This window comes from Myiozetetes cayanensis, unplaced genomic scaffold (assembly GCF_022539395.1).
Source record: "Myiozetetes cayanensis isolate MyiCay16 unplaced genomic scaffold, myiCay2020 scf5-8, whole genome shotgun sequence".
NCBI lineage: Eukaryota > Metazoa > Chordata > Aves > Passeriformes > Tyrannidae > Myiozetetes > Myiozetetes cayanensis.
This window is the reverse complement of record NW_026087742.1, coordinates 2,469,809-2,484,759: the sequence shown is the minus strand read 5'-3', so window position 1 is coordinate 2,484,759 and position 14,951 is coordinate 2,469,809. Positions and strand designations below refer to the sequence as shown.

Sequence of the window (14,951 nt, the reverse complement as noted above, 5' to 3'; positions counted from 1 at the left end):
TTCAGCAACAGAAGAATTTAAATTGTTTTCTTAATATCTTAATATTAAGCATACTCAGACTTGGGTAGCCAATTTATTCATTGATGGTAAAAATTATTTAAAATCTACTTAAAAGCAAAATCAAACCAGACACACCCTTAGCCCATTTCCTCCCAGATCTCCCTGGCATTTTCTGAAAAAAAGTCATGTTAGAGTAACAGTTTTCACAACTACCTGTCTATGGCTTGGTAGCTGCACAGGAATTACTTTTTTAACATAAAGTTGCTGTAGGACTGATTAAAAAGGAGTGGGTGCTCTCTCAACCAGGTTCAGAACACTTCAAATTTCTCTTGCAGATACGTGGATTTGCACATGTACACATACACACCTCCCCCAGTAAACATCTCAGCTACTGCTCCTTCCATCCACGGTATTTCTAGATATTTAACTTTTACTTATATATTTAATGGAAGACCCTTGGCCACAGCCAGCACCCCTTAAGGCACTCTGTGAAAAGAGGTTTAAGGCTCAACTAACACAAAACTTCAACATGTAATTTTATAAAAAGCATAAAAGTGTAAGCCACCATCATTTTGGTCGATATCAAAACTAGCAAATGCAACATGCATTTCTCTATCATTTAAGAGACCATTTCTGCAAAAACTCCAAACCCCTGGTGTACTCCTGTTCTTGGGAGCATTCACACAACCACAGTTTGCAGAAACAAAAATTTTGGAGACAATTATTTTGAGTTGAGTGCACGAGCGTTTATGAAGACACCATTTTAAAGCTCAACTATTAATTTTCCAAATGCACCTGCATTCAGTAATTATGCCACCAGAACAATGCTACGTGTTTGGGTTTTTTTCTGACCAATCCCAATTAGTCACTCAGCTTAATAACAGAAGTCATACACAGAGCCACAAAGTTTAAAAAAAAAAAAATCACATATTTTGACACAAACAAAGCATTTAAGTAAAGTATAATGTACTGAAAGGAAGCCCAAGAGTGGTAAGAGAGGACAGATTTGCTACACAGTGCATGTACTAAAAATCAACTGTTGGACTCTCATCAAACACTTTCAGCAAATGACATTATTTACCAAATAAGCGGCAGTTTAAATAAAAGGCAACTTTGGGAGCTAACTTATTTCCCTCAGGAATTTGGAGAGAATGAACACCCCCCAGCACGCAGAGCAGGGGCACAGGGTGATGCTCCTGCCGACAGCAGGACTAGGAACGCGGAAGGCGTCATTACCTTGGCACGCGAAGCCTCGTTCCTCATAGCCAGCATTGCACAAGCACTTCCCTATGGGCACCAGCCACTCTCCCTCGGTGCTGCAGTACATCTTGGGGGGCTCCTCCTCCCTGGAGTGGTTGACACAGGAGCCCCGCACCTCCACCAGCGACTGCGAGTCCATGGGCACCGTGTCGGGGAACATGGCGAGGTTCTTGACGGTGAAAGGGCACTTCTTGAAGTACACCCGCACCGAGACTAAGGCAACACAGGCACCCACGTCCTGGAAAGCCAGGTAAAAGCCCTTCCTGCTGATGGGCCCCACCTCACGGACCTCTGTGTTGAGCTTGAGGATTCTGTCCCCGAGGTCCATCTGGGTGAAGCTCTCGTCGGCCGCGATGGTGTCGATCTTGGTGAACTGGTGCTCCTTGAACTTGACCGAGTGGTCGTCGTCGGATTCCATGTAGTACAGATTGAAGGTCTCTTTGCAAGTGCCCAGGACCAGGGGGATGCTGTTGCAGTCCCTCAGGGTGAACTTGAGCTCCACGTAGATCTTCTGAGCCGAGTTGCGCGGAATCCAGTTCGTCCGCAGCCAGTTGTTCTGGCTGTGATCCATGACATTGCACACCTGGTAAGTTCTGATGGGGGTGTAATGCTCATCAACACCACTAATCTCTTCCCACTGATGAAAAAAAAAAAAAAACAAACAAACAAAAAAATATTTTAAGATTAATGATTACACCAATAAGAATCGCACCTAGATGACAAAGCAAAAATAACTTTGCTTGGACATTGCTATAAAATAGACTAATAAAGTCTGATTGAACTTGCACACAGTCTTTTCTTATTAAAACATATAAACATCTTAAATGGACACAGAATTCACCATTAATAAGTCAGTTTTTACCAAGTTATTTCAAGGTGGCATGATGCTCTAGCTGTTTGTCATTATTAAAACCCTGTGATTTCTTAAGCCATACCCCAGTGCTGTCCTTTCAACCACGATTCCAGCAAGTCCTTCAACTACACTCACCTGAAATGGAAGAGATTCACAAGGGCACCGCCACATTTTCACTGTTAGAATCAGTTGTATTTCAAAGATTAAACAAGATTTGAAACCTTGCAAACACCAGCCAGTGGCTCCAACTGAAATTCCATATGGTCATAAAAAAACCCCTCACAGTTTTACATTTATTCAAAGCATGACAATTGATTTTGGCTGGGATATATGTACTCTGGACAAACAGTAAAGTTCAGTCCAGTTTCCAGAGTTATTAAGAATTATTTCCAACTCAGCATGCCTTGGTTAGTCAATTCTTCTGTGCACCATATATGCTATGGCACTAAAATGTTGTTTGAAGAACACACAGCCAATCATTTGTTTTTACAGCAGCCATCAGCTGACAAACTTACTTGACCCACTGAAGGAATGGGCTTCCTATTTTTGAATTACTCACCAGTCCTACCTGATTTCTAAAGTCACACTTACCAGAGGAATATTTACCAATCACAGGAAAAAATAAATCCTATCTATATAGTAAATATTTACTGTTAGTCTATTACCATACACAACTAAGTAACTTTAAGATGTGTCTTCACTTTCTTTCTCAATGGGAGAAAAACCGGAGATGCAGAGCAGTAAGAATTAAGGATGTTGTCAGAAATCACTGCCACTCTTACAAGAGGGAGACAAAGAACTATCACACAAACATCTTGCCTCAAAAATCAAGTTACCTTAATGTTGTATTTAAGATCTCAGTCTAATTACTTGTTTTACATCAGCACCTTTTGCTGCAGGACCTTAGTGCACTGCAGAGCAGATACTGGGAGAGGAAAGTGTTATTCCCACTAAGAAAGTAAAGTGCAAAAGCATTTACAGTTTCCTGGTTTTACAACACAAGCATATCTCACACATATCCAAAGAAATATAAGAAAAAACAAGTGGCCACATCAGAATAGCATCTGAGAGTTCTCAGTCCCAACCCACTGATTTAAGAAAGTTTCAATATGACTAAGAGCTGGTCTGCACAGTGAAATTGTCCACACGCCACTGAAGATGTGATGTTAAATCGTGTTATTAAACCAGCAGATAAAAGCAGTATAAATACTCTTCCTTTAATTGAAACTAAGTTTATTGTAGTTCACTTTACAGATCTGACTGTACACAAGTTTTATCTCTTCCTGACTAGTTCAACAGGGTTTAAAACACGATCTTGGATGTGTCTTTAACAGCTGAAATGTTGCTAAAGCTGAAATGCAAGCCATAACATGCTCCTTTGCCAAGAAAAGCTTCCAAGACAGGGTCTTGCTGAGTCAAAATCCCTACAGCTGGAGCTCATGGCCACTTGAGAGCTTGGCACCACGTGGGAGCTCATCACACAAGCAGGAGCTCCTGCCTGCAGCTGGACCCTGGCTCCCAGCCTCTGCCAGCTTCCCAAAATTGAGTGAAGGGCTCTCCTCTGACAGATGTCCCTGTAAAAAACTTAAACCAACAATCTAACCCCGCTGCAAGGAGCCACTCAGATGCCACAGTTCCCTCCAGGGTAGCTGGATGTCCCAATTTATCAGGAGGTCTTACCTGGACAAATAAAAATCCACTTACAGCAACCAGATGAAACTTGACAAGATTAAACAGTGAAACCCAATTTTATGAGCGTTTTAAGCAGCTCACACTAATTCATAAGTCATGTAATCATTTTCTTTTCCACACAATTTCTAATCAGTCCAGCACATTTCAAATGCCCAGCGGGAGAGAGAAACAAAACCAGGAACTTGTAGAGTTTAAAATATCTCCACAATTCAGTAATTATGATCAAAGTAAAAAGCAAGCAGCACATTTGCAATGCTCATACATGGCAACTTTTCCCAGTAAGCCTTCTTATTGCCATCTCCAGGTGATCTCAAAAGATGGTAAACAGATTATCAAGAACATCAAGACAATATTCCTTCCATGACCAGTGAGATTTTTCTATTAAGTGAGGTTTCTCAAACACCTATGTTTGTACTCATTTTAACTTTTGTTTCTATACTTGTTTAGAACTTATTTGTACTTAGTTTGTACACCCATCATTCTAACCTATATTCCCAAACAGTTAGCTGAAAGAAAAGGACAAGAAGGTAGGAGTTAAAAAGTAAAGGAAGAAATATATAAGCAGGAATCATTATGGGGAAACAGTTTATTTTCAAATCTTAGAGAAAAGCAGAATGTAAAAAAATTTGGATATTCCTTATAATAGAAGACATAAATCTAACTTACAACAAAAGCTACAGAAAAAAATGTCCTTACTGTAGGTAATGAGATGCATAGAGATGAGAAAGACAATTAGAAACAAAAAGCAGCTAAGGTATTTTCAAACATATGAGGAAAATTCTGACCTGCCAGGAGGTGAGGGGCAAATCAGCTAAAAGAAGAGTCCAGAATTACTATGCTGTAATATTTGCATCTTAGGATGCAGAAAGGAAAGAACAGCATTCTGAGGATGCAGGAGAACCTGGGCTTGAACAGGTCAAAACAGAAATGAGACAATGAAATGCAAAGAAAAGGCTCCAATAGAGATGTGAGATGCATTGCAAAACCTGCAGAGGTAAAACAGATGGGGATATATTTCTTTTCAGCTCATGCACTGAGTGCAGTCTGCTGCAGCCACCACAGAAACTCACCTGGAGACACAACTTGTCAGTTTATATTATTACACAGTACTTATATCTTATTAATATATTATATTAAAAATACTACATAATTTATATTATTACACAGTACTTATATCATATTGATGCCCTCAGGACCATTCAATGCTTTTGAAATATGTCCAGGAGAAGTGCCATAGCACCACTCCTTTCCCAGCATGTCATCTGGCTTTTGGAAAACGTTCTTTTGTTGGCTTTTCGTTTTTTAAATCCTCTTTGGATACTGTTAATGACAGGAAACAAGAGATTGATTTCAGTGGTATAGAAAAGTCTCAAGATCCCCAGCAAGAAGGTCTAACTCGTGTGGTCTTATCATACTGATTTCAGGTTTTGTGTCTTATTATCTGTCATCCTAAAAACAAACCCCAAATCTTCAGTTTACAATAGGAAATTGAAGGACATTTTGTGATTTACAACATAGGTATGAACCTGCATGATCCCAAAAAAACCCTACATTTCACCCCACATTGCTATAAAACCCCCAAACTACAAAGCATAAAACTCCAACTAAAAATGGGAGTTCTGTGATTTTTCAAGGAAACTTATGGAACCCAGGTGGCTACATCCCTGACACTCCACTGGCAATCTCAGGCAACAGTATGACAACATTTAAATGCAATTTTATTTTCCATTAAGAAAACTGAGATGATGTTTTAATTGGTATGAGCAACGTTTAGGTAAATCCTAACTGTCCTCTAACGTAAATATGGCTTTGAAACATCACCAAAACATCTTCCTGGGCTGGGATGTACCACCCCCGTGGAGTGGAGCACTCAAATCTTTGCTTATTTCTAAACTAATGGTTAAAAAATGTGGTTTTTTCCCAATATAATTGCTTTTCACTATCTATGAAGCATTCAAAGAAGCCCCTACAGAACCATCATTCCAATTTCACCTGAAAAAACACATTTTTGCTCCATTACTGGAAACCAACCCTCTCATCTACTGACTCTTAATATTCAGCACAGTTTTCAGGCAGGGGGGGAAAGAAAAAAATCACCTTTATTACGCTTTGCTGAGCAATGACAGGAAAGCCTGAATGCCCATGCATGCCCACTTTCTGCTAATTAGTCAAGCAATTCCCTTCCCAAGCAAAAAGATGATGATGATTGGAATCTCACATTTCAGACACTCAGGGCATGCAGCTTTTTCACAAGAAAACAGGTCATGCCATGAGCAACAAAATTAACAAAGTTAATTCTGGTTTCCTGCCAATCTGTGTCTTTTGGACTCAGATGTCTTTAATAAAAGGTGAGGGCAAAAAAGTCTCTTGCTCATTGTGACCATTAATACCATTTCTGTGTCTCTTCCTATCACTTTTTCATGAATCTTGTAGGTATAAAAGCCTTTGGAAGCCTCTGATTCTCGTGAAATTTTTAAAATTCACCCCTGATTTCAAAAAAATATTAAGTAAGATCTTCCTTTCCCTTGCATATACACACATTAAAGTGCAGATATATCTGTTTATTTCCTATTTCCACCTGTGATTATGCCAGAAAGAAGGCAATGGCTTCACATATAAGCCAAGCACAGTTTTTAAAACTGCTAAGATTAGTGTGGGCACAACAAATTTCTATTCAGATTTTAATAATAAAATAAAAATATATTATATTTCCTCCCCCAAAAACCCAAAATGTTCTATTATGAGCTGAAAGTTAGGCAAATGAGGGTTTCATGAAGCTCTTAGAAAAAGCTGAAATATTCCAAATTTGCATAATACAATTTCTATTCCTATAAATACTGGGACAATTAATGAGCAGGCATTTGAGCTATTACTCTATATTATGCTAATACCTTTTTGAATTAGTGTTTTCCTCAGTGACTCATTTTATAGGAAATTAACAATTTCTTCTTTTTTTTTTTTAACAGAAGGAAAAACAGTCACAGCTTCAGGAAAAGCCCTCAGTAAGAACATAAGGTGGACATTCCTGGTGAAAAGTCATTCCATTGGAAATAAGAGATAGACCTTGTGAGAAGCAAGACTTAATGAAAGGAATGGAAAAATCAAGGAATAATATTGGACTGAGGGAACCACAACAGAAAAGAGAAAACAATCAGAGGCATTTGTACCTTTTTAAAAGAACCCAAAATATCTACAAGTCATTTTCTGACAAGTTTGTGCTCGTGATATTAATTACCTGGAAATATAACTCAAGTATAAAACATATTTTCTACCATAGAAATGTAACAGGTCAAGACTGAAAGTCTCAGGCATGAGAATATTCACCACTTACCTAAATAACATTTGTATTATTTGGTTTGTTTTTTTGTTTTGTTTTTTCTAAATGACTTTGCACAGGAGAATTTGACCTAAAATCTTCCAATATAATAGGGAGTTATAATTCAACATATATATTAAGTTTAAAAGCTTCTTCCTCTGTTGCACACTGCCCAACAGTTCAAACACATTTGGGAAACAGGTTGCAGGATTTAAGACAAAATTAATATTTTTCATGCCTCCTTTGTTTTAGCACTTAGATCTTCTGTGAACTTTATTATTGTAATATTAAATATGTCCAAATTCAGTAAGTGAATCAAGATTCTCCATATGTTGAACATAATTCTAATGTATCCTGCTCAACTTCAAACCAACACAAAGAGAGAATGGATTTTCCAGTTATTTGAAAGCAAAAGTGTATAAAAGGAGACTTTTCTGTAGACAACAGCTAAAATTCTGGTGAGAGGTGAGGAAATCAAACCAACAACAAAAAATAACACACATTTTAGGACAGCTTGAGATTAGCAATAAAATAATTTGAGCCTAAATGAAAAATGGAACCTTCCAATATACCATATAAAAGCTTAACAAAACAGTAGCAGGATGGCAGAGCTCTGAAAGCTTCTTATTATCAAAAAAAACTAACCAAACCTATAATGCCCATATATCTTAGAAGAATGCATTCCAGGCCAGCTCATCAATATGAATACACTTTCTTCATAACATCACCAAAGATGCTGATTCAAGACCCATAAACACCAACCAGCTGAGATCAGAGGACAGGAAATTATCTGCTTTGGGAATTTAAGAAATTGTAAAAGCACCATGGGAATTTTTTCCTTACATTTGGCATTCAAAAAAAACCAAACAATGAACTTCCCTCCTGGTACTGGCTCTTAGCCCCAGTTTTTATTTTTAACTTTTTTTTTCTAAGTTGCAAATGAAAGAAGAGGAAGTTGCATTGCAAGAGTTTTCTGATTAAGTTATACACACACCAAAATTATCATTACCATTGTACAAACCCTCTTAAGGCACAGACTTTGGGACACTTTCCCCTAATGCTGTTTCACCAGCCTATGATTTAACATTCCCCAGTCATGACTGTTCAATGAGAAAGCTCTACTGTGACAGAAAATAAGCATGTTATGGAGAATGGCAGGTTCAAAAAAGTCCACACGTTGTTTTAAAATGACACACAACAATATTCAATCCAAGATTTACCTGTTATTTTACCACTGTGTCCTCCCTCTCTGCTCAGTTCACCACTGAAGTCTTTAACATTTGTTGGAGCAGAAAAAAAACCCACCTGGCAGCACATCACTCTATTCAGGAGATTTGGTTTCCACCTTCAACCTAAAAGTTGGGGTTTCTTCCTAACTTAGCAAAACATTTCAGAATGACATGACAAAATATTAATACCTCATGTCTGTTGAGAGCTCAGGCGAGATGAGGAACTCGTCAAGAGGATCCAGATACTGAACTTCCCCAACAAAAACTGAGATCTGGCATCTTACCACACAACTAGCTTGAAATTTATCCCAAATTATCCAAACCAATCAGAGCTAATGAAAATTCAAACTCAGGGGAAAAAAAAAATTTTTTTTTAATTTTTTTTTTTTTCCTCCTTTCCTCCAGAGGAAAACTACCCTTTTATAAAGAAAACTTTCTCCTCCCCACAAGCACATGTGTTTCCTAGTATGTGACCTGACAGGCAATTGGAGAGGAACCCTGTCCCACCTGTTACCTACAGCACAATATATTTTAATTACCACAGTGATCTGAGCTTCTTTCCGACTAAACAAACCTCATTTCACCGAGGCTTAAAAACTACATTCATAATTTAACCTAAATCTTGACCCTCTGTCTCAAAACAAAACCACCAGAAGCGCTGGATGCACTGATGCCTCTTAGTTTTTAAAAGATCTGGGAAGTAAAATAAAATAAATATTGCAATAAATGGTGTTCACAAAAATAAGACTGTCCTATAGCTGCTAAGCACAGATAAATACACACAATATTGGGAAAGCAAGGGTACACACCTTCTCATGGGAATACTAGACTAACAATTAAACCAAACTGCAGAAAGATGAGTAAAGGCATCTTTTTCCCCCCATCCCTAGCTGCCAGACAGATGAGCACTTCATCACCAAACTTGTGAGGACAGCTGATTCTCACCCTTCCGCAAGCAAAACCCTCTTAATCACAGCGAGGTAAAAAGGTCACCACAACGAGGAAAACATCTGACTTTCCACCATCTGAATCCAGCATTCAAATACCCGTTCAGAGCCCGGACAAGCAAAGCATTTACAGCTTTATTTATTAATTTTTTTTTTTTTTTCTCCCCTGGAGAAACAGGTTTCAATCTTATTTATCTCACAGGTCAAGCAGATTTTCTGAGAAGTTCTCAACACAACAGTCCTCAAGGTGGAAATCTGTGCTGAACCACCACTCACATAAGAGCACCTTTCTCCATGAGCACTGCACAACTCAGGAAAGATTCAGCCTTAAATGTAGCTGTTTTCAGAGATGGAAATGAGTGGCTGTTTAGTACAGTGGGTAGTTCAGCAGGGAGAAATTTATCCAAGGTGCAACTCACCCCACGCTGTGGATCTGGCAATCTGGTGGAAAAATGTGTGTCCTTAAGTAATTATAATTAGAAATTATTTCACACAATGTTACACATAATACTTTCAGCCATATGGCTCATAAAAATAGGGTTTTATTTATTAAAAATTATTAATATTTAATAATAACACCGATAAAAATAATCAGGCCCCCCATCACCATCAACTTCACCTAAAGCACTAATATTGGATGTAACCACACAAGTAATGATGGCAAACCTTTACAAAGAAATGATCATGGTACATTCAAGAATGGAAAGAATCCACTTCCCCAGACTGTTTGCTGGTTAGGAAATATGAGGATACCCCTTGTCCACATTTGTGCCTCCAATTTCTAATACATAGATTAGGAACAAAATAATATTGGGGTAATATTTTTGTTACTGTTTTAGTTATTACTTGGACTTTAACAAAGAGTTGGTCATGCCTTCATTAAAAAAAAAACCAAACCATTAACAAATGCTTTCAGAAGCATCAGCAAGCAGGAATTTTTAGGCATGAAACCATCACTTAAATGGGAAAACACCCCTGCAATAGAGAAAGTGAGAAACATCTGTGGCACAGGAACACCTAAAACTCCACATTTGAAAAGCCTCTGCGGTTTGTTGCCTTGTATTTGGCAGCAAAACACAAACGAAAAAAGTGTTTACAAATCAAAATGCACGAAACAGGTGGATGATGTAGCATTTCCTTGCAAAGCCTGGCTTTCAAAACAAGGTATTTTTACACATTTCCTACAGAAATCCCAAACCACCCCGTGTTCTCCTATTGTCATTAACACAACACTCAATGTGCAGTGAAATTCAGTAGTGTTGTGCTGGATGCAACTGCAAAAAAGCACCAGCTGCTGTATTAGGAATGGCATCCTTCCAGGTCTCAAATGTCTTATTTATATACAGTGGAATCCTTCCAGCTGTTTAATATTTAGGGCTAATAAATATAATTGGCAGTACTACTGAACAAGGGCAAGTAACACAAATACATATAAAACTACTTCCCAACAGAAAAGCTGACTTGTTCTTAGATGATTAAACCAAAGACGGACACAGAGTTCTGAGTACATTTTACATAGCTGCCTTTTTTTTATTTTTATTTTAATCCAAACAATATTTGCTTGTTTTCCAAGTGCAAAACTGAACAGAAAAAAAAAATAGCAGGCACTGTTACACCAGCTGCTCTGAGACCAACGATGCCTTGAACCAGTGTCTTCCACAGACCAGGAATGAAGATAAATTGGCCAGGAAGAAAGACAAAACACAGCACAGGTTTCCAGGTAAGGCCTTGATTCCACTGGAACCTTCTTCAACTCCCTGGCACAACCCAGATGGAAAGCTGATCTCCAAATGGAAATGTTTAATTTGCACGAGTGGAACACAGCTAATGCTTCGTAACTTCACACGAGAGAACGATTTAACTTGGAATCTTAAACAACTTCCATGACAGCTGGAGCCCAAAATCAATTCCATAAAAGCCTGCTCAGTGTAATTACCATAATTTAGAGGTATTTGGGTTGTTTGGTTTTTTACTTAGATCACGTCTCATTGCACTTTTTTGACATTCTTCAGCTAAGCAGTTACACACTCACAGATCATCTCCCTGCTTCCACCTTTAGAACTATTTCTTAATAAAAACTTTCTCTTTCAACCTCTTTATTCAGGCAGTTCAGAACATCACCCTTACCCACATGGAATGTCCTCCCAGTTGGGTACACAAAAGGTCTCACAGAAGGACAAACATGGCCCTCACCTCCATAAATCAGCTCAGAATCAACTGACTGAACCTAAAACAACAGGTTAATAAAAATCAACCTGGAGCTCTGCTGTCACCAAAATACATGAAGTACTGAAGACTATGATCTTCTCCTAAGTCATCAATAAAACACAGTATTTTTCCTCCTAAAATTGCCTCTTCATTCCTGTTGAAGGAAACACACCTACTCTTTTCCTAAAGAAAACGACACCTGAAATACTCTCTCAGCCATCACACGTTCCCTTTAATGAGTACAAGACAAAAATAGGTATGACATATACCTAAAAAGCATAATGTTGTTTTCCTCCAATCCCTTGCTTGGGAAGTACTGAAGAAAAAGGGCAATAAATAAAAATAGTACATGTATTACTTTTTAAATCTAGCTATTCCTGTAGGGTCTTCAAAATTAAGCACATGTTGAAATCGGAGAAGAGTCATTATGCTTAAAAGGCTAAGTTAAAAATATCTCCAAAAAGGTTATTATTCTTTTGTCAACTGCTGAGTCAAAAGAGAAATTATATTTTTACTGTAGTTCTATGGAAATTAATTTCTTAACCGTACAATTAGGAAAAGTTAGCTCTGTGCACATATTTCCAGTTATTTTAATTGAAAAATATGTTTAATACAGGAACGCCTGGCTTGACTTTTCATATTTTCTAAAGATAAATTCATTTCACTTCAACAAGAAGAAAGTAATTAGACTGGGAATTCTGGAGATAGTCCAGATATCTTCTCAACCTCTGGCTAAGATGCTCTTGATTTCTCAAGGCTCTAAAACATTATTAAACAATTACTTTTCCTCTGTCAGGCTAGGGATGAAAGAGGAACTCACGACTAATTTAATATGAGATAAATAAACAGAAGTAACTCAACCAGGACTTCAACCAAAGACTCTTGAGGAGCAATGGCATTAGCTAATTTTCACAGGTCTGCACTGGAGAGGCACTGCTTTCTGAAAACGCTCTGTTTGTTATTTGACAAACTGTACACATTTAGAACTGAAAAAAAAAAAAAAAGTCAGCATGTCACAGAAATACACAGTTTGACATGCAGAAAGAAATTAAAAAGAAAAAAAAAAAGAAAAAAGAGAAGGAAACAAAAAACCTTCAAATGGTTGATCTTAATTTACAGCCATTGGGCAGCTTTCAGGTTCTAACAGGTCCAGTTTTGAGTGAACAGAAGCTCATTTTCATGAGATAAATCAGCTTACAAACACCCGAAGTAAAGCTTGAAGAAAAACCCCTGCTGTTCGCACCACATTACCTGTGTCTTGCACAGCATTTTTGCTGCAGACCCCTCGGTCACAGCTCACTGCAGGCCCAGGGAGGAGTCAAATGTCCCCTGGAATAGGAGACACTCAGCCCTAAAAATATTGTCAGGTTTTCGAGAAGCCTCACAAAGAGCCTCAAATTCAAATCTCATTTAATAGCTGTATTTGTGTGCTTACTATGTGGGAGGTTGAGAGACATTAGCAGGAACATAAACTCCTGACCTGTGACCCCACCAGCCAAATTCCTCCATGAGACTCTATATGTAAATATGAGGCTTATATTTCATTTTCTGGCTTACTGTGCTGTAGTGGAACACAATGGCCTTCAAGAAATACGCTGCACTAATTATTATCATTGGTATCAATATTTTATTGCAGAGATTAAATATGGTTCAGGGAATTATTGGGAAAGCTAAACATCGCTCATTAGCTCTAATGCTGAAAATGTTTTTATAGATTACCTTTATTTGCTTAGCCTTCCTTTCTTTATCATAACTTCCTTGAATGTAAACACACAAAGTAAAACAGCACTGCAGTTTTTGTATTCAAACATTCAAAACTGCCTCACTTTTGAGTCCTGTGGCCAAAAAAAAAAAAGAAAAAGTAAAAAAAAAATGAACCTTGCACTGCTCTCAGTGAGACACTGATTACATGCTGTGCAAAGCTCAAAATGAAAACAACTGCACAAGAGAGAGGGGGTTTTTTACCACAAAACACAGGGCTAAATATAAATGAAAGCCTGCTGGGAATGTGTATCGATAAATATGAGTGTGTTTGACTCAGTTCTCTGCACTTGGGACCGCAGAGGGGGGAGGGGAAAAAAAAAAAAAATCAGACAGGGATTTCGCTGTTTTGTTTATTTTGCTGAATTGTGGCTCCAAAGGTTAAAGTTTACACAGCACCAGAACACAATGAGACCCTCTATTTGCCAGCACGGCCCCCTTGCAGCAGGGACCGTGTGGTCCTCCAAAATGTCCTGACAGTGACCTCAGAAGTAACGAGGAGATCACAGCTCAGAGGATGAGACAAACCAACCTTCACGCAGCCTCATCCTCCTGCTCTCTGCCTGCCCCAAGGTCAGGAACTGCGTCAAATTATTTATGTTTCTGATAAAGACTCGATTTCAAGGCCCCCAGATAAGACCATCACAGGCTCCCTGCGTGAGCCGAGGCTTTGAAGTCCCGTAGACCAGAGACAACAATTACATTTTAATATACTGGGTTAGGAAAGCTGCCATGTGCAGGCAACCGCCTTTCAGATCTTCACTTGCTTCCCAGGGTCCCCCTGAACACGCTGGGAGAACCTGAGCTGTCAAAGACCTTGGCGTGGCTGGAATCAGAACTCTCTCCCACTAGATGGACGGGACCTAGCGGGAAACCCGTGGCATGAAAACACTTGGAATGTGCTTCAAGCCACAGGAAACAGGAAAAATTCGGTATCACCGCTGATTTATAACCCATGAAATACCGCCAGTAATGCAGGTTTACCGATATGCAACAAAGTTCAGGAGTGCATTTCGTACCCACACGTCCCAGAGCCAGCATCCCAACCGGTAGCGTTTTGGGAAATGAGAGCTACGGCTTGAACTGGACCTCAGAGTCACTCACAGCTTCCAACAGCAGAGAAAGAGATGGAGAACAAAGGGAGCTGATAATCCCAACACGCAGAGTTCCCCTGTTTTAAATTTCAGTTATGATGAACAAAATTGTTACCGATGAGCCTCGGTGCTGCTACATCCAAAACCGAAGGGGACGGGCAAAAAAAAAGAAGAAATAGGTGTTGAATAAACACATTACCTTTGAGACCATCAAGCCTCATAGTTTATACACTAAAATTTCAAGTGGTAAGAGGAACGTTTCTCTCATGAAAAGAGCAATTTGCCCCCCAAAACAGACCAAAAATGCAAATTTGTTTATCCATATCCTTTTGTCAGAAAAAAAGAAATGTAAAAGGCAGGATTTGAAACTAAACCCACCAAAACGTAACTTTGACTTCAGAGAGCTGTTTTATGCAGGTGATAATAAATACTTTATGTCCAGAAGTTCTATAATTTACGCATTAAACATTCTGGAATATTCTGGTCTGCCAATCTTAAATGCATTATCTAAAATGAAAAACTATGTTTACTGTAATCACACTGCACCTATTTCACTCTGTGAACAAGAATACCTCCAACAGGAAAATCATT

General features: G+C 38.5%; 1 protein-coding gene across 2 annotated transcripts in view; it reads right to left on the bottom strand.

Annotated features, from left to right (window-relative positions):
- The window catches only part of EPHA3 (EPH receptor A3), a 183,041-nt gene that overhangs the window by 120,297 nt on the left and 47,793 nt on the right, over positions 1–14,951 (bottom strand). For both annotated transcript variants that reach the window (XM_050333637.1, XM_050333636.1), the window contains exon 3: positions 1,237–1,897. In XM_050333637.1, the coding sequence (XP_050189594.1) occupies positions 1,237–1,897 (661 nt within the window). The remainder of the gene's footprint in view (positions 1–1,236; positions 1,898–14,951) is intronic.